This window comes from Hypomesus nipponensis, chromosome 27 (genome assembly GCF_054491055.1).
Source record: "Hypomesus nipponensis isolate SF chromosome 27, ASM5449105v1, whole genome shotgun sequence".
NCBI classification, from domain to species: Eukaryota; Metazoa; Chordata; class Actinopteri; order Osmeriformes; family Osmeridae; genus Hypomesus; species Hypomesus nipponensis.
Genome location: NC_140387.1, coordinates 577,501 through 599,936, shown reverse-complemented (window position 1 = coordinate 599,936; position 22,436 = coordinate 577,501). Strand labels below are relative to the sequence as shown.

General features: G+C 53.4%; 1 protein-coding gene across 1 annotated transcript in view; it reads left to right on the top strand.

Moving 5' to 3' along the window:
• The first annotated feature begins 2,264 nt into the window (after window positions 1–2,264).
• LOC146220206 (mediator of RNA polymerase II transcription subunit 13-like) overlaps window positions 2,265–22,436 on the top strand; it is a 52,866-nt gene continuing 32,694 nt past the window's right edge. Inside the window, 2 exon segments of the mRNA XM_084693625.1 lie at window positions 2,265–3,738; window positions 18,471–18,708. Of these exon segments, the coding sequence (XP_084549751.1) occupies window positions 3,667–3,738; window positions 18,471–18,708 (310 nt within the window). The 5' untranslated portion in view covers window positions 2,265–3,666.

The following is a 22,436-nucleotide window of genomic DNA, read 5'->3' as shown; positions in this document are numbered from 1 at the left end:
TGAACCATCTTGTCTAAAGAGTCTTGCATTGCTGTGTGACGACCAGCTATTAAAACCTGACCAGACCTCACCATAACCCCCCCCCAGACCTCCTCACCATAACCTCCCCCCCCCCCCCCCCCCCAGACCTCCTCACCATAACCTCCCCCCCCCCCCCAGACCTCCTCACCATAACCTCCCCCCAGACCTCCTCCCCACAACCTCTCCCCCCCAGACCTCCTCCCCACAACCTCTCCCCCCCAGACCTCCTCACCATAACCTCTCCCCCCCAGACCTCCTCCCCATAACCTCTCCCCCCCAGCCTCTTCACCATGATCTCCAGAACAGCCTCCTCACCATGTTCTCCAGAGCAGCGTTGGTGCTGAACGTGCTTTGATTCAGATGTGATGGTCATGTGGTTGTTTGGCTGTGAGCGGGCGATGCACTGGTGTCCCACAGCAGGTCTGGAGGGAGCTGTGGGAGGTCAGGGGTCATGAGGTCGTAGGGGAGCCCTGCGAGCCTCCAATGATGAATGAATCAATCTGCCCTCGTGTGACGGCCGGGGGCGTGCCCAGGCACTGGGAAAGTAGAAGCTTTGTTTATCTGTCACTGTGATCGCCACGTCATCGTTGATTTGTGTCTGGCGTGAGGAGGTGTGTGTGTGGTGGAGGAAGAGGTGGAGGAGCAGTGGGCAGGGAGGAGGGGGCAGGGAGGAGGGGGCAAGGGGCAGGGAGGAGGGGGCAAGGGGCAGGGAGGAGGGGGCAGGGAGCAGGGGGCAAGGGGCAGGGAGGAGTGGGCAGGGAGGAGGGGGCAAGGGGCAGGGAGGAGGGGGCAGGGAGGAGGGAGCAGCGAGCAGCTCCTTGATGTCATCTGGCAGGTGGGCAACGCGTTGGTGCAGGGAGCTACTTGTGAACCAGCAAGACAGCAAGGTGACAACAGTCTGGGAGATCTGAAGACACCTCAGCGCTTCTGGGAGGGACTTAAACTGCCCCCCCCCTTCGCTCTCTCTTTTACTCCCCTCCCTCCCTCCCGGACTGGACTGCTGTAATGTTCCTGGCTGGGGTGATGGATGTTTGGTGTCAGGCTGTGTTCATTATGATGCAGACCATCTATTCCTCTCAGCAGGACCGACTCCCAGCTCACCGGAAGTGCCAGAGGTAAGAGATTCAGGAGAGGAGAGACTTATCTGATCACACAGAATCTTTTAGGTGTGAGTTGATACTGAACAGACAAATCAATCATTGATGAAGATACTCTAAGGTTCTTATTTAGAAGGTGCAAGCATACACACAACACATGCAACACACACATACTTAGCTTTTATTTTTTATGAGCACACACACAAGCTTTAATGAAAAGACTAACACGAATGAATGAATGATTTAGTCCCACATTATTCATTTACAATTTGAAGGTTACAACCTTTAATCTTCATGAATGAATTGCATCAGTATATACATGTGTAGTAAGCATGTAAGGGGCTGTTTCTTGTGATGAGCGTTCAGAGCACTCATGTTTATTGCTGGAACACTTAAGGGGTGAAAGAGGATGGTCTACATTTGATTCCTTTAACTGACACTTTGGATTAAAAGCAACATTATAATATGGTGTGTAGACATGGAGAACATGCAATGATCCAACCCTGAACCAGGAAGTGGATTGGTTTCAAATGATTGAGAAATTGATTTTGGGATCTCTTAATTTGTAGTTCAATCTCTCATAACATATAATACATGCTGGTGCCATAACAAGGTTATGGTTGTATCATAAACTTCTAAGAATGTGATTATCATTGAAATGGGGTGCCAGATTATGACATAATTTGTGGAAAAACAAGTAATATTTCCATTATGTAACAGAGCAACAACTGTACCGGTGTCACCGTTCACCGTACCTGGAGACGAGCATAGCTCGCTGAACAGAGACGTGGAGGAACGCGCTCTGTGATACGTTCTAACAATGTGCGAGAGTAACAATGCAACTGCAACAAAGCAGCGCGAGGACAATGAGAGTAACCGTGACAGCTGACGGTGAGACTGTGAACTGGCGCCTCTAGCGTTGCATCGAGGTCTGTATCAAACATACACTGCTGTAATCCTTTACTTTGATCACGTGAGGACTCAACTTGGCCGAATGAGGGAAAGCTAGTCTCGAGCCGGCCGCCATTACAATGTTGTGCGTGGTTGGCTGGCGGATTGTGCGCGAGGCTGCTAGCTGCTGCTCGCGCAAGCACTCAATACACACACACGCACACACACGCATACACACACAGTGAGCGCCGTTCATATCCCGTACACACACGCTCACTTACGAATGTTACAGTAAAGACACCGACTCATAAACAATGCCTGGAAAGGATGCCTCCGCTTGCGAATTCCTTGTCTACATACCATCGACGTTCTAATTCATGATTTGGAAATCATAAATCTAGCTGCAACCAGGGAAAACGTTTTTAATTTTTCATGATGGTTCTAAAGGGAGATAACGAGATTGGACTCATCTGACCAGCGTGCCTCATTTATTTTTAATAACGTTAGACACTGTCATCATAGGCGGGTCGTTATGGCGTTGCTCCGTTAGAACGTGATCGTAGCTATTATTGTTTCAAGCTAAACAAATCTTTGGGTCGCGGGCTAACCAAGGAGAGGACGTTTCGTAATGATATGAAACAGAGAGGAAGGAAGGATGTTTTTTTTAAAACCTGTCTACTGGATCACGCTGCCGTTTTCCTGGTGGTGGACAGAGAATACTTTTTTCGTTTGAAGAAAATAAATCGTTTATTGGCACATTTAATTAGCTTATCGTTTGAAGACCGAGGGCACGGTTTTGTCAGGGGAATGAACCAAAGAGCAGTGTTTTATTGATAGCGTGGCTGGATAACCGTCTGATGTTATAAAGCAACAAGGATTACACGTTCCCGTCCGCGGTTGCCTGTTGTGAGGGAACCGCTGCTGGTAAGACAGAAAGCTATTAATAGCTCGTGCAATTCGCGAAAACTATCACAACTGGTGCATGGGCTCGTGGAGCTGACGGAATCCAAGCAGATATTTTTCCATGCAATGTGTCTACCATTACCTTCTCGATCGCATTGTTCGATTTTACATGCAAGAACTGCGTAATACGCCAAACTACCATGTTCTCCAGAAGTTGTTGGACTAAACGAAGATTTTGATGGATTTTTGCTGTTATAAAGGACAGAATATCTCGACTTAACATGGAGACAAACTGTAGAGCTGTGTAATCGTTGATTTAGTGGGAAGACTGGCTTGGACACGAATCGACGTTTCTCTCCGCATGGATGAAATAAAGGATACGTTTTTACATGCCCTCCGCGGTTGACAATGATCAGGTTCGGATCCCCTGACCTGGATAGATACGATATTATCATTCGCGAATCCTCCTGGATGTACAAAAACAAACCATCAGTTGGACTACCAGTCAGATGTCTTATTAATATGTTTTGCAACGCTTTTTGAATACGCCCTTTCGCCACTCTGGATATTTGGACAGTTTGTGATCATTTTGGACCACTTGTGCGGTTAGCTGTTGATAGCAAGACTATCCCCTCCCGCTCTGCCAGCAGCTTGGCATACTTGTAAAGGAACCGATTTGCCGCCCCTGCTCGGTTTTGATACCGATCTCGGATTTCGACATGCCCTGCACTGACGACCCCATTGGCGGACGATTATGACTACAGCAGCGAACTGGGTGGCAAACGGGGCAAGCCTTGAAGACTGCCACTCCAACATCTTCTCTCTGGTACAGTATAAACAATAATCCGTGCACGTACAGACGCATGAAAGAGGCGTGAGCGACTAGTCGTAAGGTCGTGGATCGGTGTCCTCGGTACAAAGGTGAACCAATTGTAGGTGCCGTTATTAACCAATCATTAACGCGAGCCAGCGGTGCGAGAAGACATGGGTGTTTTAACAGTGAGGCTCCGGTGATTACGGCATGTCTCGGAAGATGTACACAACGACAGTCATTAAACACGGTAGAATCAGTCCTTGTAAACGCAGGTTACTCTGTAGAATGGAATTGAACGCAATTTAGCTTGGGTTCTAATGACATTTCAAACATCCGTAATCGTGCTTAAGTAAGTCGTTGTTTTACATGCAGTAACTCGATTTAGGAATCATGTGTAGACAAAACATTACAAACAAAACTTGCAAAAAAAAAGAAAGTAATCTACCCCACTTACACCAACACTCGAACCGTCAGAACTAGTCTGACTTGTTTATGAATAGAACATGTCATATGGGAGCTTATGTAGAGTATTTCTGAGGTGGAGTGACAGAAAGAACAAGAGGCACTTGCTACTTCACACTGCCTCCACAACTATCTTCACAGTAGTGTGTGTGTGTATGAGGCGGCGGGGGGGGGGGGGGGGGGCATGCATGTCTCTCGGAGATGCTGAGGGGTTTTCCAGCAGCTTCACTAAACACCATCAGCCCTGGACTCTCTGATGATGGTGTGTTGGTCTGGGAGGAGGAGAGCGTTGTCTTGGACGGCAGGCCCGGTCTGATCTCCTGCTGGCACTGCAGGCTGCTGGGAGTACAACTGTCCTGCCCGCTCACGGCTGATGTGCCGACAGCGACGGACAGCTTCCTCCGAGGGAGGGGCTTCATGCGGGGTGGAGGGGAACAACACAACACAGGGCTATGGGGGGCCGTGTGGGGGGCCCGTCTGTCTGCATCTGTCACACCAAGCTGGGAGGAGCCAGTCACAAAAGGGGGGGGGGGGTGTCAATGGCCCAGGTGAGCTGTCTCTCGGAGGGAGGGAGGGAGGGAGGGAGAGGAGGGAGAGGAGGAACAGTCTTTCAGGTGTCTTCAGGAAAGCCTGCTTGATTGATTTACTCCCCAGCAGACATGCTGATCTGGTGTGGATGCTGAAGTGGTCCACAGCACAGCCAACACTCTCCCGGAGTTACAGAGCAGACACAGCCAACGCTCTCCTGGAGTTACAGAGCAGACACAGCCAACGCTCTCCCGGAGTTACAGAGCAGACACAGCCAACGCTCTCCCGGAGTTACAGAGCAGACACAGCCAACGCTCTCCTGGAGTTACAGAGCAGACACAGCCAACGCTCTCCTGCAGTTACAGAGCAGACACAGCCAACGCTCTCCTGGAGTTACAGAGCAGACACAGCCAACGCTCTCCTGCAGTTACAGAGCAGACACAGCCAACGCTCTCCTGCAGTTACAGAGCAGACACAGCCAACGCTCTCCTGCAGTAACAGAGCAGACGCAACCAACACTCCTGGAGTTACAGAGCAGACACAGGTGGTGTTTCTGCACCAGACACAGCTGGTGTTTCTGCAGTTACAGAGCAGGCACAGGTGGTGTTTCTGCACTAGACACAGGTGGTGTTTCTTTAGTTACAGAGCAGACACAGGTGGTGTTTCTGCACTAGACACAGGTGGTGTTTCTGCAGTTACAGAGCAGACACAGGTGGTGTTTCTGCACCAGACACAGGTGGTGTTTCTGCAGTTACAGAGCAGACACAGGTGGTGTTTCTGCACTAGACACAGGTGGTGTTTCTGCAGTTACAGAGCAGACACAGGTGGTGTTTCTGCACCAGACACAGGTGGTGTTTCTGCAGTTACAGAGCAGACACAGGTGGTGTTTCTGCACCAGACACAGGTGGTGTTTCTGCAGTTACAGAGCAGACACAGGTGGTGTTTCTGCACCAGACACAGGTAGTGTTTCTGCAGTTACAGAGCAGACACAGGTGGTGTTTCTGCAGTTACAGAGCAGACACAGGTGGTGTTTCTGCAGTTACAGAGCAGACACAGGTGGTGTTTCTGCAGTTACAGAGCAGACACAGGTGGTGTTTCTGCAGTTACAGAGCAGACACAGGTGGTGTTTCTGCACCAGACACGTGTGGTGTTTTGCACCAGACACAGGTGGTGTTTCTGCAGTTACAAAGCAGACACAGGTGGTGTTTCTGCACTTACAGAGCAGACACAGGTAGTGTTTCTGGAGTTACAGAGCAGACACAGGTGGTGTTTTTGTACCAGACACAGGTGGTGTTTCTGCACCAGACGCAGGTGGTGTTTCTGCACCAGACGCAGGTGGTGTTTCTGCACCAGACGCAGGTGGTGTTTCTGCACCAGACGCAGGTGGTGTTTCTGCAGTTACAGAGCAGACACAGGTGGTGTCTCTCAGTACACATCTAGTTTGGGTGTAGCTCAGTGGTTAGTGTTTGATTGCAGGTTTAATCCCCCCCCCCCCCCCCCACACACACATCAGTGTGGCTGGGATTGTTCACCTTGACAACCATTAGCAGGAGAGTCAGAGGATCATCAGTGAGAGAGAGGAGGGTGAGAGCGAGGGTTCCTCAGGTGAAAAGCTACTATCTGTCATTATAGTTAGTTTGCTCTTAGGGTCATGTTGTTGACAGGCAAACTGCTGAATGTACCAGCAGGAAAACACATGGAATTGCAGGGAATCCAGTAGAGTAAAACTATTTTCCATCCAGGATGGTCGTAGAACAGACCGCGTGTTTCCACAGGATCCTGTTGACACCAAAGTAACGTTACTGTAGCATGCTTCAAAGCAGGAGGTGTGTGTTAACCCCAGTATAACAACAGCTCCAGTCACCAGAGGAGGTGTGTGTGTGTGTGTTTCCCTCACGGTCATGTGAGCAAGGCGTTCGCTCTCAGGAGACGCTCCTCTGGGAGCCGGTTGGTCTGCATTCCAGGGTTCTTCTTCCAGGGTGTCAGAACCAGCGTTGGGCATCGTTACCATGGCAGTAAACACCCAGGAGGAGGGACTTATCTGTCTGGCTTCCTGTTTACATTGTAGTGTAAGAGTTTAGAATTAAAAGAATCCAGATGACTGTTGTGGACAGCTGTGATGATAAATCAGTCTCACACACACCTGATCTGTGGATTAACTAGCGAGGAAAATGGAGAAAGAAGTTGAGACGACTTCTTTGTCTGAGACGGAAGAATGTTTCTATTCTACAGCCAGATGAAAACGGCGAGAGAGGGAGGATGGAGACAGGGAGGAGAGAGAAGGGAGTGAGCAAGTGGAGCAGGAAAATCTGTTTTCGTTTTAGGAAAGTATTATGTGTGATGTGCATTTCCTGAGTGGTAGCCTCGGCCCATTTGAGAGAGAGGGAGAGGAAAGAGAGGGAGAGGAAAGAGGGAGAGAGAGCGAGGGGAGGGAGAGGAAAGAGAGAGGAGGGAAAGAGAGAGAAAGACTCTGGTCTGGACAGGTCTCTGTACTGACTCATGATGATAGTCACTGCTGAAATATGAAACTCAGGGATACAGCAGCCTGACGCAGGCAGGTCTAGTACTCTCACACACTCACACACACTCACACACACTCACACACACACCCACACACCCTCTCTCTCTCTCTCACTCTCACTCACTCACTCACTCACTCACTCACTCACTCTCACACATTCATTTATCATGTGTTCCCAGGGATCAAACACATGCTTTCCTACAGACATGCATAAATTATTCTGCTGCTGTAATTAAAGCCCAGGCCGGTCTCTCCACAGGCTGGGCTCTCCCCAGGTCGGTCTCTCCCCAGGTCGGTCTCTCCCCAGGTCGGTCTCTCCCCAGGTCGGTCTCTCCCCAGGTCGGGCTCCCCAGGCCGGGCCCTCACACACGCACACACCTGGGGGGCATAGGTGTTACTACAGACACCTGTATGGGATGGAGGGTTAAATGGATCGGTTGAGATGTCTCCCCCGCTAACGCTAGCACCTAGCATTTAGCGCTAGTCCCATCTGCAGACAGTGTGTGGTGCTATTGCTAACCCCTGGCTAAAGCTAGTGCTAATCTACCTTGGACGCTGTGTGGGGTCCCTATCGACGGAACAGGGCCCCACCCTGAAGGAACACACACTCCTACACAGACTCAGACACACACACAAGCCTCCTCACACACACACCTAGACACACACCTCCCCACACACACCTAGACACACACCTCCCTAAACACACCTAGACACACACCTCCCCACACACACCTAGACACACACCTCCCTAAACACACCTAGACACACACACATAAATCTTAGTGTGGCCATGGATCTTGTCTGGGTGGGCGATCTGTCTCAGCCCTGACACACAGCTGAAGGACTGCTGAAAGATGGGGGGGGGGAGCAGGGTGTGTGTGAGGGGAGGGGTGGAGGGTGTGTGTGAGGGGAGGGGAGCAGGGTGTGTGAGGGTGTTAGGAGCAGGGCTGCCAGGGCTGTCTGATGACGGGAACACACCTTGACTGTGTTTGAGGTAGGAGGATGTGTTGTGGTGGGAGCTGGCTGGTGTGTGTGTGTGTGTGTGTTTAGTATCTGCTAACAGGGACACCAGCAGGACCAGCAGGGACACCAGCAGGACCAAGAATAGCTCACAGCTGGTTGTGCTGGGCTCACATACCTCTCTCCCTCTCCCTCTCCCTCTCCCTCTCTCCCTCTCCCTCTCCCTCTCCCTCTCCCTCTCCCTCTCCCTCTCCCTCTCCCTCTCCCTCTCCCTCTCCCTCTCCCTCTCCCTCTCCCTCTCCCTCTCCCTCTCCCTCTCCCTCTCTCTCTCCCTCTCTCTCTCTCTCCCTCTCTCTCCCTCTCCCTCTCTCTCTCTCTCTCTCTCTCTCTCTCTCTCTCTCTCTCTCTCTCTCTCTCTCTCTCTCTCTCTCTCTCTCTCTCTCTCTCTCTCTCTCTCTCTCTCTCTCTCTCTCTCTCTCTCTCTCTCTCTCTCTCTCTCTCTCTCTCTCTCTCTCTCTCTCTCTCTCTCTCTCTCTCTCTCTCTCTCTCTCTCTCTCTCTCTCTCTCTCTCTCTCTCTCTCTCTCTCTCTCTCTCTCTCTCTCTCTCTCTCTCTCTCTCTCTCTCTCTCTCTCTCTCTCTCTCTCTCTCTCTCTCTCTCTCTCTCTCTCTCTCTCTCTCTCTCTCTCTCTCACAGTCCTGCTGGTGTTTCTGTTAGCAGGACGACAGCCTGCAGAGAGGAGGCAGCCTGCTTCCTCACACACACACATACACACACACACTGAATACACACACACACTGTGTGTATACTGTATGTGTGTGTATTCAGTGTGTGTGTGTGAGAGGTAGCAGGCTGCCTCCTCTATTACAGGGATAAGTTCTCTTCCCTCCAGGTAAAGAGCAGATCTGCTCTGACTTGGTCGTCGCTCGCTGTTTCCAGACTTCTCTGTGAAAGTTGCTCTGCTGGATGTGTTCCACAGTCTCCTGTGTTGACCTGCTCTGGCTGGGGTGGTCTGGTCCAGGTGGTGTTGGTGTGTGTAGGTGTGTTTGTTTGACTGTGATGTCTGTCACTAACATCATTGACCCAGCATCCTTGATAAGGACAGTTTCTCTAAAAGCAGACGTGTGAGTTGGTTGATGTCATCTCCTTCCCTCACAGATCTGTCAACCAGAGATTATTGATCAGATATTCAGCTACAACAGCTCCAGTTAGGCAACACGTTTAGTTTTTCTAAACGGAGCCTCAGGAACAGTCAATCAGAGAGTGCAGTAATGCAGTGCTCCTTGGTGAATCCTAATGATCGCGTGGTACTGTGCTCCTTGGTGAATCCTAATGATCGCGTGGTTGTGTTTTCCGCTGAGAGATGATCTCCGAAGAGGCCCTGGGTCTCTTGATAAGACCTGGCGCTGTGCGTCCAGATTGTTGATTGTTGAACCATTGTTGGTAAACCATTGATTTTCGCCGCGCCTTCACAAAGCTCGCTATCATCTTGAATTAGGAGACATCCGGCCTTTTCAGATGCTAATGAAAATATGTACCGCTCAATCTCAGCCCTGGACTGGTGAACACACACACATTCTCACATACAAATGCACACACACTGATGGGGTTTCCAGTATGATATGGAGACCCATTGATTTCAGTCTAGTTGAAAATGCTTAATCAGGCTGGCTGGATAGAAGAGACAGGAGGCTTGTGACTGGATCATTAGAAGCCAGCGATTCTCCTGCTGTAGTGTTGTTATTCAGTTAAAGCTGCAGTAGGTAACATTAATATCACCCCTGATCTTGACTGAACACCTGCACTCTCCTCCAGCTTGACTTGGATTGACAGTGGTTTCCCAAAATAAGCCAAGCCCTGCTTCGCCATATGTAATTGGCTGGCACAGAAAGCCTGGATCAGGATTGGCTGGAAAGCAGCGGGCTGCTCCAAATATATAAATTGACCTTCCACTGGCACTGAGCTGTGTTGCTAAACAGCTTTTAGAGGGCCTTGTCAACTTGTTAAACATCAACATGTTCAAAGGGGGAGCATTTTTTATATTTATTTTTTACCTACTATACCTTTGAATGCAAAACATTAAGAGTTTAGATACATTTGGGAGGGACCAAAATCTGCGTTGAGGTCAGGTCGTGAGCGCTCGTAGAGGAGCTGGTGTCGCACCGGCAGAGGGATTGTGACCCCTCCGGAGGGACTCCTGTCTTCTGGGAGCTCTGGAGAGCCAGGCGCAAGGATGAAAACTGGAGGATCAACTAGGAAGAAGAGAGACACAGAGAGAGAGAGAGAGAGACACACAGAGAGAAAGAGACACAGAGAGAGAGAGAGAGACAGAGACACAGAGAGACACAGAAAGAGAGACAGAGAGAGAGAGAGAGAGAGACACACACACACAGAGAGAGACAGAGAGAGACAGAGAGAGAGACAGAGAGAGACACAGAGAGAGACACAGAGAGAGAGAGAGAGAGAGACACACACACAGAGAGAGAGAGACAGAGAGAGAGAGAGACACAGAGAGAGAGAGAGAGACAGAGAGAGAGACACAGAGAGAGAGAGAGAGAGAGAGAGAGAGAGAGACACACACACACAGAGAGAGACACAGAGAGAGAGAGACACAGAGAGAGAGAGACACAGAGAGAGAGAGAGACACAGAGATGGAGAGAGAGAAAAGGAGGGAGAAACATCCCTCTGTAATTAAGAGTCAACAGAAAACACCCCAAAACGTCTCAAAGTGGAATCTTTCCTCCGTAACCCTGGAGACTGAAAATTAAATAAGTTGCCAAAGTCTTACAGATGTTGTATGTTGCCTAGCAACTGTTTTTGTCTTGCTGGTGTGTTTGTGTGTTCTATGTCTGCCCTGTACTGAAGCTGCAGTGTAGACGTGTGTGTGTGTGTGTGTAGCAGGGTTATTCATCTGATGGTTAATAATTCATCTTCAGAAGGTCTGTTGTCTCCCATGTTAACCAGAGACAGCAGTCACCTGACCTCAGGTCTGTCCAGAGCGTCTGTCAGCCATGTCCATCACCTGGATCACTGCCAATGCCACGGTCTCCATGCCTATTGGCCGTCCTCCTCGCCATGTCCCGCCCCCACAGGAGGGGACAGGGCTTGATTGGGGCTCTGCGTGGCATGAGCTGCTGCTGATTGGCAAGTCCATCTGTCACTCATCCACAGGGAGCCCAGCAACCCGCCCCCCAGAGCTCCTGCATCAGCCTGGTCACATGACCCTCAGCCTGGTCACATGACCCTCAGCCTGGTCACATGACCCTCAGCCTGGTCACATGACCCTCAGCCTGGTCACATGACCCTCAGCCTGGTCACATGACCCTCCTCCCCTCTTGTTCTCCATCGTCATAGAGACTGGCAGCTTGGCAAGTCTTAAGACAGCAGAGTTGTTGAAAGTGCCAGTGTGACAGAATAAGTGTTTTAACTGCAGCTCTGATCGCTGAAGATGCTGATACAAGCTGTCTCTCCAAAGCCTGAAGTCCTCTGACTGACTGACTTACTGGAGTAGTGCTACCTCACTTCCTGGAGTCTGTGTCTGTCTCTCTCTCTCTCTCTCTCTTTCTCTCCCTTTCTTCTCGCTTTCTCTCCTCTCTCCTCTTCATCCCTCTGCCTCTCTCTCTCTCCCTCTCTCCCTCTCTCCCTCTCTCCCCCTCTCTCCTCTCTCTCTCTCTCTCTCTCTCTCTCTCTCTCTCTCTCTTCCAATAGTATCGACAGGCTGTGATAGAAAGTAGGCCCGTCTCTCACGTCAAAAACTGAACTCATCCATTTAAGATGTTTAAAAGAGACACAGATTGTTATCCTAGAGAGAGAGGGAGAGGTTTGTTATCATAGAGAGAGAGAGAGGTTTGTTATCCCAGAGAGAGAGGTTTGTTAAGAAGCTCAAACTCTTCCTTAAACAGAGGTTAACATCCTAACAGGAAAGATTGCATCATCGTGTTCTCCTGCCCGCAAGAGTCAGAGAGTCCCACAGGGTTCCTGAAAACAGCGTTGTTCCTGGTTCTTATTAGACTGCCACAGATGTGTGTGTTCTGCAGGGAGCTGATGTGCGTTCAGGAACAAGAGCGTGTTCAGTGTTCACATGTTGTTTTCATCATGCCAGGGGAGGAAGCTGCCAGCCGTGTGACCCTGTGTGAAGTCATGCATGACCTGGTTTGTCAATACACACCTCCTCTGATCCTGAGAGGGAGGACAGAGGGAGGGAGAGGACAGAGGGAGGGAGAGGACAGAGGGAGGGAGAGGACAGAGGGAGGGAGAGGACAGAGGGAGGGAGAGGAGAGAGGGAGAGGGGAGCTAAAAGCAAAAAAAGAGAGAGGGAGGGAGTGGGACAGAGAGAGGTAGAGTGTAAGGTTGAGGGACTAAAAGTGTGTTGGTCTAAAAGACCAAGGCTGAATCCCAATACTCCCCCTTACCCCTAATCTTTACCCCTAGCTCCTAGTTTACCCCTAGCTGTTAGTTTACCCCTAGCTCCTAGTTTACCCCTAGCTCCTAGTTTACCCCTAGCTCCTAGTTTACCCCTAGCTCCTAGTTTACCCCTAGCTCCTAGTTTACCCCTAGCTCCTAGTTTACCCCTAGCTCCTAGTTTACCCCTAGCTCCTAGTTTACCCCTAGATCCTAGTTTACCCCTAGCTCCTAGTTTACCCCTAGCTCCTAGTTTACCCCTAGATCCTAGTTTACCCCTAGCTCCTAGTTTACCCCTAGCTCTTGGCCCTCAAAACTGAGGGGTAAGGGCTACATATCCCTAAGAAATGGGACGCCACTTGTTTACTGGTACGTCATCTAGCACGTATCGCCGCCATTGTTGCCGGTCGCGCAGTATTCACATAGCTCTAGGTTTCAAGTAAACTCCCGATCTTACTTGGTTTTAAGGGGTGTATACCCCTTAGTCATAGCCCTACCCCTAGCTCAAAAAGAGTATTGGGACACCACTAGCTCTAAACTAAGGGAGTAGTGGGATTCAGCCCAATAGTCTCCTCCACCTCCCTGTCTCCTCCACCTCCCTGTCTCCTCCACCTCCCTGTCTCCTCCCCATCCCTGATCTGTTAGCCCCAAACCCCAGCCTCTAACCCCAGCCTTAACCCCAGCCTCTAACCCCAGCCTTAACCCCAGCCTTAACCCCAGCCTTAACCCCAGCTTCTAACCCCAGCCTCGAAACCCCAGCCTCTAACCCCAGCCTTAACCCTAGCCTCGAAACCCCAGCCTCTAACCCCAGTAGATGTACAGCAGGCCTCCCCTGCTGCAGGTTCTTGTAGAGGTGCTGTCAGTGTGTGTGTGTGTGTGTGTTCTCTCTCCCCAGACATAGTCTTCTTCTCCTTCAGCTGCATCCTTGACCTCTTCTATATTTAGCTCACATTATCAGCGTGCCAATGTTTACATCTCAGATTACAGTTTCTCTGTCATTATGTTATTACCCTGGGCTTCAGTAGTTACACTGTGTGTTATTACCCTGGGCTTTAGTAGTTACACTGTGTGTTATTACCCTGGGCTTTAGTAGTTACACTGTGTGTTATTACCCTGGGCTTCAGTAGTTACACTGTGTGTTATTACCCTGGGCTTCAGTAGTTACACTGTGTGTTATTACCCTGGGCTTTAGTAGTTACACTGTGTGTTATTACCCTGGGCTTCAGTAGTTACACTGTGTGTTATTACCCTGGGCTTCAGTAGTTACACTGTGTGTTATTACCCTGGGCTTCAGTAGTTACACTGTGTGTTATTACCCTGGGCTTCAGTAGTTACACTGTGTGTTATTACCCTGGGCTTCAGTAGAGGTAGTTACACTGTGTGCACACACTCACACACTGTGTGCACACACACACTATCACACTGTACACACACACACTTACACAACCACGCACGCACACACATTTTAGGGGAGTTTCTCTGCAAGGTGCCCTCTCAGCTGTTTGCTCCAGTTTGGAGACCTCTTCCTCCTCCCCCTGTTCCCCCTCCTCTTCCTCCTCCTCCCCCTGTTCCCCCTCCTCTTCATCCTCCTCCCCCGTTCCCCCTCCTCTTCATCCTCCTCCCCCTGTTCCCCCTCCTCTTCCTCCTCCTCCCCCTGTTCCCCCTCCTCTTCCTCCTCCTCCCCCTGTTCCCCCTCCTCTTCATCCTCCTCCCCCGTTCCCCCTCCTCTTCATCCTCCTCCCCCTGTTCCCCCTCCTCTTCCTCCTCCTCCCCCTGTTCCCCCTCTTCTTCCTCCTCCTCCCCCTGTTCCCCCTCCTCTTCCTCCTCCTCCCCCTGTTCCCCCTCCTCTTCATCCTCCTCCCCCTGTTCCTCCTCCTCCTCTCCCTCCTCCTCATACCCCTATTCCGCCTCCTCTTCCTCTTCCTCCTCCTGCTGCTCCTGCTCCTGCTGCAGAGGAGGGCTGGTTCCCTCAGGGTGGTGATGGTGGCAGTGTGCCATCCTGCCATGCTGCCATCCTGCCATCCTGCCATCCTGCCATCCTGCCATCCTGCCATCCTGCCATCCTGCCATCCTGCCATCCTGCCATCCTGCCATCCTGCCATCCTGCCATTCTGCCATCCTGCCATCCTGCCATCCTGCCATCCTGCCATCCTGCCATCCTGCCATCCTGCCATCCTGCCATCCTGCCATCCTGCCATCCTGCCATCCTGCCATCCTGCCATCCTGCCATCCTGCCATCCTGCCATGCTGCCATCCTGCCATCCTGCCATCCTGCCATCCTGCCATCCTGCCATCCTGCCATCCTGCCATCCTGCCATCCTGCCATCCTGCCATCCTGCCATCCTGCCATCCTCCCATCCTGCCATCCTGCCATCCTGCCATCCTGCCATCCTGCCATCCTCCCATCCTGCCATCCTGCCATCCTGCCATCCTGCCATGCTGCCATGCTGCCATCCTGCCATCCTGCCATCCTGCCATCCTGCCATCCTGCCATCCTCCCATCCTGCCATGCTGCCATGCTGCCATCCTGCCCATCCTGCCATCCTCCCATCCTGCCATCCTCCCATCCTGCCATCCTGCCATCCTGCCATCCTGCCATCCTGCCATGCTGCCATGCTGCCATGCTGCCATGCTGCCATCCTGCCATCCTGCCATGCTGCCACCATCCTGCCATGTTGCTCATGCTGCCATGCTGCCATCCTGCCATGCTGCCATCCTGCCATCCTGCCATGCTGCCATGCTGCCATGCTGCCATGCTGCCATCCTGCCATCCTGCCATCCTGCCATCCTGCCATTCTGCCATTCTGCGATTCTGCCATCCTGCCATGCTGCCATCCTGCCATCCTGCCATGCTGCCATGCTGCCATGCTGCCATCCTGCCATGCTGCCATCCTGCCATCCTGCCATGCTGCCATGCTGCCATGCTGCCATGTTGCCATCCTGCCATCCTGCCATCCTGCCATCCTGCCATCCTGCCATGCTGCCATCCTGCCATCCTGCCATCCTGCCATCCTGCCATCCTGCCATCCTGCGATCCTGCCATCCTGCCATCCTGCCATCCTGCCATGCTGCCATGCTGCCACCCTGCCATCCTGCCATCCTGCCATCCTGCCATCCTGCCATCCTGCCATCCTGGCTCACTGCCATGCTGCCATGCTGCCATCCTGCCATCCTGCCATCCTGCCATCCTGCCATCCTGCCATCCTGCCATCCTGCCATCCTGCCATCCTGCCATGCTGCCATGCTGCCATGCTGCCATGCTGCCATCCTGCCATCCTGCCATGCTGCCATGCTGCCATGCTGCCATCCTGCCATGCTGCCATCCTGCCATCCTGCCATGCTGCCATGCTGCCATGCTGCCATGCTGCCATCCTGCCATCCTGCCATCCTGCCATCCTGCCATTCTCCTGCCATTCTGCCATTCTGCCATCCTGCCATGCTGCCATCCTGCCATCCTGCCATGCTGCCATCCTGCCATGCTGCCATGCTGCCATCCTGCTGATCCTGATCCTGCCATCCTGCCATCCTGCCATCCTGCCATCCTGCCGACTGCTGATCCTGCCATGCTGCCATGCTGCCATGCTGCCATGCTGCCATCCTGCCATCCTGCCATGCTGCCATGCTGCCATGCTGCCATCCTGCCATGCTGCCATCCTGCCATCCTGCCATGCTGCCATGCTGCCATGCTGCCATGCTGCCATCCTGCCATCCTGCCATCCTGCCATCCTGCCATTCTGCCATTGGCCCATTCTGCTCACCTGCCATGCTGCCATCCTGCCATCCTGCCATGCTGCCATGCTGCCATGCTGCCATCCTGCCATGCTGCCATCTTGCCATCCTGCCATGCTGCCATGCTGCCATGCTGCCATGCTGCCATCCTGCCATCCTGCCATCCTGCCATCCTGCCATTCTGCCATCCTGCCATCCTGCCATCCTGCCATCCTGCCATCCTGCCATCCTGCCATCCTGCCATCCTGCCATCCTGCCATCCTGCCATGCTGCCATGCTGCCATCCTGCCATCCTGCTGACTGCTGATCCTGCCATCCTGCCATCCTGCCATCCTGCCATCCTGCTATGTGCCATGCTGCCATCCTGCCATCCTGCCATCCTGCCGACCTGCGATCCCGCCATCCTGCCATCCTGCCATCCTGCCATCCTGCCATGCTGCCATGCTGCCATGCTGCCATGCATCCTGCCATCCTGCCATGCTGCCATGCTGCCATGCTGCCATCCTGCCATGCCGCCATCCTGCCATCCTGCCATGCTGCCATGCTGCCATGCCATGCTGCCATGCTGCCATCCTGCCATCCTGCCATCCTGCCATCCTGCCATTCTGCCATTCTGCCATTCTGCCATCCTGCCATGCTGCCATCCTGCCATCCTGCCATGCTGCCATGCTGCCATGCTGCCATGCTGCCATCCTGCCTACCTGCCATCCTGCCATCCTGCCATTCTGCCATTCTGCCATTCTGCCATCCTGCCATCCTGCCATCCTGCCATCCTGCCATCCTGCCATCCTGCCATCCTGCCATGCTGCCATCCTGCCATCCTGCCATCCTGCCATCCTGCCATCCTGCCATCCTGCCATGCTGCCATGCTGCCATGCTGCCATGCTGCCATCCTGCCATCCTGCCATGCTGCCATGCTGCCATGCTGCCATCCTGCCATGCTGCCATCCTGCCATCCTGCCATGCTGCCATGCTGCCATGCTGCCATGCTGCCATCCTGCCATCCTGCCATCCTGCCATCCTGCCATTCTGCCATTCTGCCATTCTGCCATCCTGCCATGCTGCCATCCTGCCATCCTGCCATGCTGCCATGCTGCCATGCTGCCATGCTGCCATGCTGCCATCCTGCCATCCTGCCATCCTGCCATCCTGCCATTCTGCCATTCTGCCATTCTGCCATCCTGCCATCCTGCCATCCTGCCATCCTGCCATCCTGCCATCCTGCCATCCTGCCATCCTGCCATGCTGCCATGCTGCCATGCTGCCATGCTGCCATGCTGCCATCCTGCCATGCTGCCATGCTGCCATGCTGCCATCCTGCCATGCTGCCATCCTGCCATCCTGCCATGCTGCCATGCTGCCATGCTGCCATGCTGCCATCCTGCCATCCTGCCATCCTGCTCATCCTGCCATCCTGCCATCCTGCCATGCTGCCATGCTGCCATCCTGCCATGCTGCCATCCTGCCATCCTGCCATCCTGCCACCTGCCATCCTGCCATCCTGCCGACCGTCATCCTGCCATCCTGCCATCCTGCCATCCTGCCATCCTGCCATCCTGCCATGCTGCCATGCTGCCATGCTGCCATGCTGCCATGCTGCCATCCTGCCATCCTGCCATCCTGCCATCCTGCCATCCTGCCATCCTGCCATCCTGCCATCCTGCCATGCTGCCATGCTGCCATCCTGCCATCCTGCCATCCTGCCATCCTGCCATCCTGCCATCCTGCCATCCTGCCATCCTGCCATCCTGCCATCCTGCCATCCTGCCATGCTGCCATGCTGCCATGCTGCCATGCTGCCATCCTGCCATCCTGCCATCCTGCCATCCTGCCATCCTGCCATGCTGCCATGCTGCCATGCTGCCATGCTGCCATCCTGCCATGCTGCCATGCTGCCATGCTGCCATGCTGCCATCCTGCCATGCTGCCATCCTGCCATCCTGCCAGCTGCCATGCTGCCATGCTGCCATGCTGCCATCCTGCCATCCTGCCATCCTGCCATCCTGCCATTCTGCCATTCTGCCATTCTGCCATCCTGCCATGCTGCCATCCTGCCATCCTGCCATGCTGCCAAACAGGAATTACAACATGGAAAAAAAATGCACATTACACAAATAATAAATGTAACCTCCCCTCCCCCCCAGGCTGAGTTGACGGGGATCAAATGGCGCTGCTACAGTTACCGTGGCGGCGGTGAGTATGGCCCGGTGATCTCGGCGCCGGCTCAGGACGAGCCGGTCCTCCACAGCTTCATGCGCTGCGTCCAGAAGCACCTGCTGTGTGTGTGGAGGCGCAGGATCAAGCCCGACCGCAAGGAACTCTGGATCTACTGGTGGGGGGAGGAGCCCAACCTGGCCGACATCATCCACCACGAGCTGGAGGGTGAGTGGAGGGAGGGAGGGGTCGAGTGAGGGAGGGAGGGAGGGGGGGGTCGAGTGAGGGAGGGAGGGAGGGGGGGGTCGAGTGAGGGAGGGAGGGGAGGGGGGGTCGAGTGAGGGAGGGAGGGAGGGGTCGAGTGAGGGAGGGAGGGAGGGGGGAGGATGGTATACCCTCCATGCATCCTTCTCTCTCTCTGTCTGTCTGGAGATGCAGTGCATCATCAATATGACATCAATAACACAGCTACACACACACACACACACACTGCTGTTGTGTCTTTGATGTTAGGAGCTGTTGGGTTGTGGAGTGATGAAGTGCTTCGGAAAGGAACCCGGTGTTTGACTCTCCTAAAGTGTGTTTAATCTGTGTGTGTGTGTGTGTGTTACCGTGAGATGTCTCCACCTGAAAGGCTGCCACTGTCAGCACTATCGTCTCTATTTTTAGAAGTATTTGCATTATCTGGTTGCATGTGTGCTGAGGGCTTCAGCTCACTGACTCAACCTGAAGGAGGGAGGGAGGGAGAGTAGGGGGGAGAAGAACGAGAGCAGAGGAGAAGGCTGGAGAGATGATGGAGAGATTGATTGAGTTTTTCTCTCTGGAAACTGGAAAGTCTAGATGAGAAATAGATGAGACAAAGGTGTTATCTGTCAGTCAGCATCAGTTCTTTACATAATAAATATAACAGATAGACACTCTGGGCCGGTGGGGAGATTTGACTCCCCAACAAGACTCAAGACTTCCTTCCTGGTGATGGGGCCTGAACTTCAGCCTTTGACCCTTGGGTGGTGTCTCCTTCTCACCTTGTGAGACACAGACATCAACATGACCTTTGACCTGACTGTTGACTTCCTGGACCCATCTCCATGGTGATAATGACAGGCTTTAGTGAGCGTGATATAAAGACGGTGTGTTTAAGATGTAGCTACAGCGATGTCACAACCTCCCTCCTCCTACCCTCTTCTCCCTCTCCTCCTCTCCTCCTCTCCTCTCTCCTCTATCCTCTCTCCTCCTCTCCTCCCTCCTCCTACCCTCTCCTCCTCTCCTCTCTCCCTCATCCTCTCCTCCTCTCCTCCCTCCTCCTACCCCTCTCCTCCTCTCCCTCTCCTCTCTCTTCTATTCTAACGCTTATCTGTGTTGTCATTGGCTCAATGTCGAAGCACTGGAGTGTTCAAACCCCATGCTGATGCAGGAGGGGCTCCCTGGCATCTCCTGGGTCCTAGAGTCGGCTGAACTCCTTACATTCTCACCAGATGAATGTTCAGGAATGATGTTGTTAGAACTTTGCCTTTGAGGATGTTTTGTAAGAGAAGCCGGAGTCTAGATTATGGTTAGGGCTATTGTGGGATTGTTAAACCTACAGTAAGACAGTTGGGTGGTGTTGGGTGGTGTTGGGTGGTGTTGGGTAGTGCTGGGTGTTGTTGGGTGGTGTTGGATGGTGCTGGGTGGTGTTGGATGGTGTTGGGTGTTGTTGGATGGTGTTGGGTGGTGCTGGGTGGTGCTGGGTGGTGCTGGGTGGTGTTGGATGGTGTTGGGTGGTGCTGGGTGGTGCTGGGTGGTGTTGGGTGGTGCTGGATGGTGTTGGGTGGTGCTGGGTGGTGCTGGGTGGTGCTGGGTGGTGTTGGATGGTGTTGGGTGGTGCTGGGTGGTGTTGGGTGGTGCTGGGCGCTGCTGCGTGGTGCTGGGGATGTTGGGGGTTGTTAGGTGGTGTTGGGTGGTGCTGGGTGGTGTTGGGTGGTGTTGGGTGGTGTTGGGTGGTGCTGGGTGGGCTGGGTGGTGTTGGGTGGTGTTGGGTGGGGCTGGGTGGTGTTGGGTGGTGTTGGGTGGGGCTGGGTGGTGCTGGGTGGTGCTGGGTACCCAGCTCTACTGATGGAGTTAGTCTGGTTGTGTGGATTCAGGTATTCCAGATGTCCTCTTTCTCCTTGCATCCCTCCGTACCTCATCATTCTGACATGTTTCCCCACTCCCTCCCTCTCTCTCTCTCTCCCTCCCTCCCTCCTTCTCTCTCTCTCTCTCTCTCTCTCTCTCTCTCTCTCTGTCTCTCTCTCTCTCTCTCTCTGTCTCTCTGTCTCTCTCTCTCTGTCTCTGTCTCTCTCTCTCTCTCTCTCCAGTCTGTGGTTCAGCCATTGTTTCAGTTTCCTCTCTGCCATACATCACACTCTACAGCCTCCCAGTGAATCAATGACTGAACGACACAACAGAGGAAGAAGACTGGGCTCGCCCTCCATCCTTCTCTCTTCATCCTCCCCTCCTCATCCTTCTCTCCTCGTCCTCATCCTCCCCTCCTCATCCTTCTCTCCTCGTCCTCATCCTCCCCTCCTCATCCTCCCCTCCTCATCCTTCTCTCCTCGTCCTCATCCTCCCCTCCTCATCCTCCCCTCCTCATCCTCCTTTCCTCGTCCTCATCCTCCCCTCCTCATCCTCCCCTCCTCATCCTCCCCTCCTCATCCTTCTCTCTTCGTCCTCATCCTCCCCTCCTCATCCTCTTCTCCTTCGTTGATCCTCCCCTCCTCATCCTTCTCTTCGTCCTCATCCTCCCCTCATCATCCTTCTCTCCTCATCCTCTCCTCCTCCTCATCCTTCTCTCTTCGTCCTCATCCTCCCCTCCTCATCCTTCTCTCCTCATCCTCTCCTCCTCATCCTCCCCTCCTCATCCTTCTCTCTTCGTCCTCATCCTCCCCTCCTCATCCTTCTCTCTCTTCGTCCTCATCCTCCCCTCCTCATCCTCCCCTCCTCATCCTCCCCTCCTCATCCTCCTCTCCTCGTCCTCATCCTCCCCTCCTCATCCTTCTCTCTTCGTCCTCATCCTCCCCTCCTCATCCTCCCCTCCTCATCCTTCTCTCTTCGTCCTCATCCTCCCCTCCTCATCCTCCCCTCCTCATCCTCCCCTCTTCCTCATCCTCCCCTCCTCATCCTTTTCTCTTCGTCTTCATCCTCCCCTCCTCATCCTTCTCTCTTCGTCCTCATCCTCCCCTCCTCATCCTTCTCTCTTCATCCTCCCCTCTTCATCCTTCTCTCCTCGTCCTCATCCTCCCCTCCTCATCCTTCTCTCCTCGTCCTCATCCTCCCCTCCTCATCCTCCCCTCCTCATCCTTCTCTCCTCGTCCTCATCCTCCCCTCCTCATCCTCCCCTCCTCATCCTTCTCCTCCTCGTCCTCATCCTCCCCTCCTCATCCTCCCCTCCTTGATCTTCCCTCTCCTCATCCTTCTCTCTTCGTCCTCATCCTCCCCTCCTCATCCTTATCTCTTCGTCCTCATCCTCCCCTCCTCATCCTTCTCTCTTCGTCCTCATCCTCCCCTCCTCATCCTTCTCTCCTCATCCTCTCCTCCTCCTCATCCTTCTCTCGTCCTCATCCTCCCCTCCTCATCCTTCTCTCCTCATCCTCTCCTCCTCATCCTCCCCTCCTCATCCTTCTCTCTTCGTCCTCATCCTCCCCTCCTCATCCTTCTCTCTTCGTCCTCATCCTCCCCTCCTCATCCTCCCCTCCTCATCTTCCCCTCCTCCTCTCCTCGTCCTCATCCTCCCCTCCTCATCCTTCTCTCTTCGTCCTCATCCTCCCCTCCTCATCCTCCCCTCCTCATCCTTCTCTCTTCGTCCTCATCCTCCCCTCCTCATCCTCCCCTCCTCATCCTTTTCTCTTCGTCCTCATCCTCCCCTCCTCATCCTTCTCTCTTCGTCCTCATCCTCCCCTCCTCATCCTTCTCTCCTCATCCTCTCCTCCTCATCCTTCTCT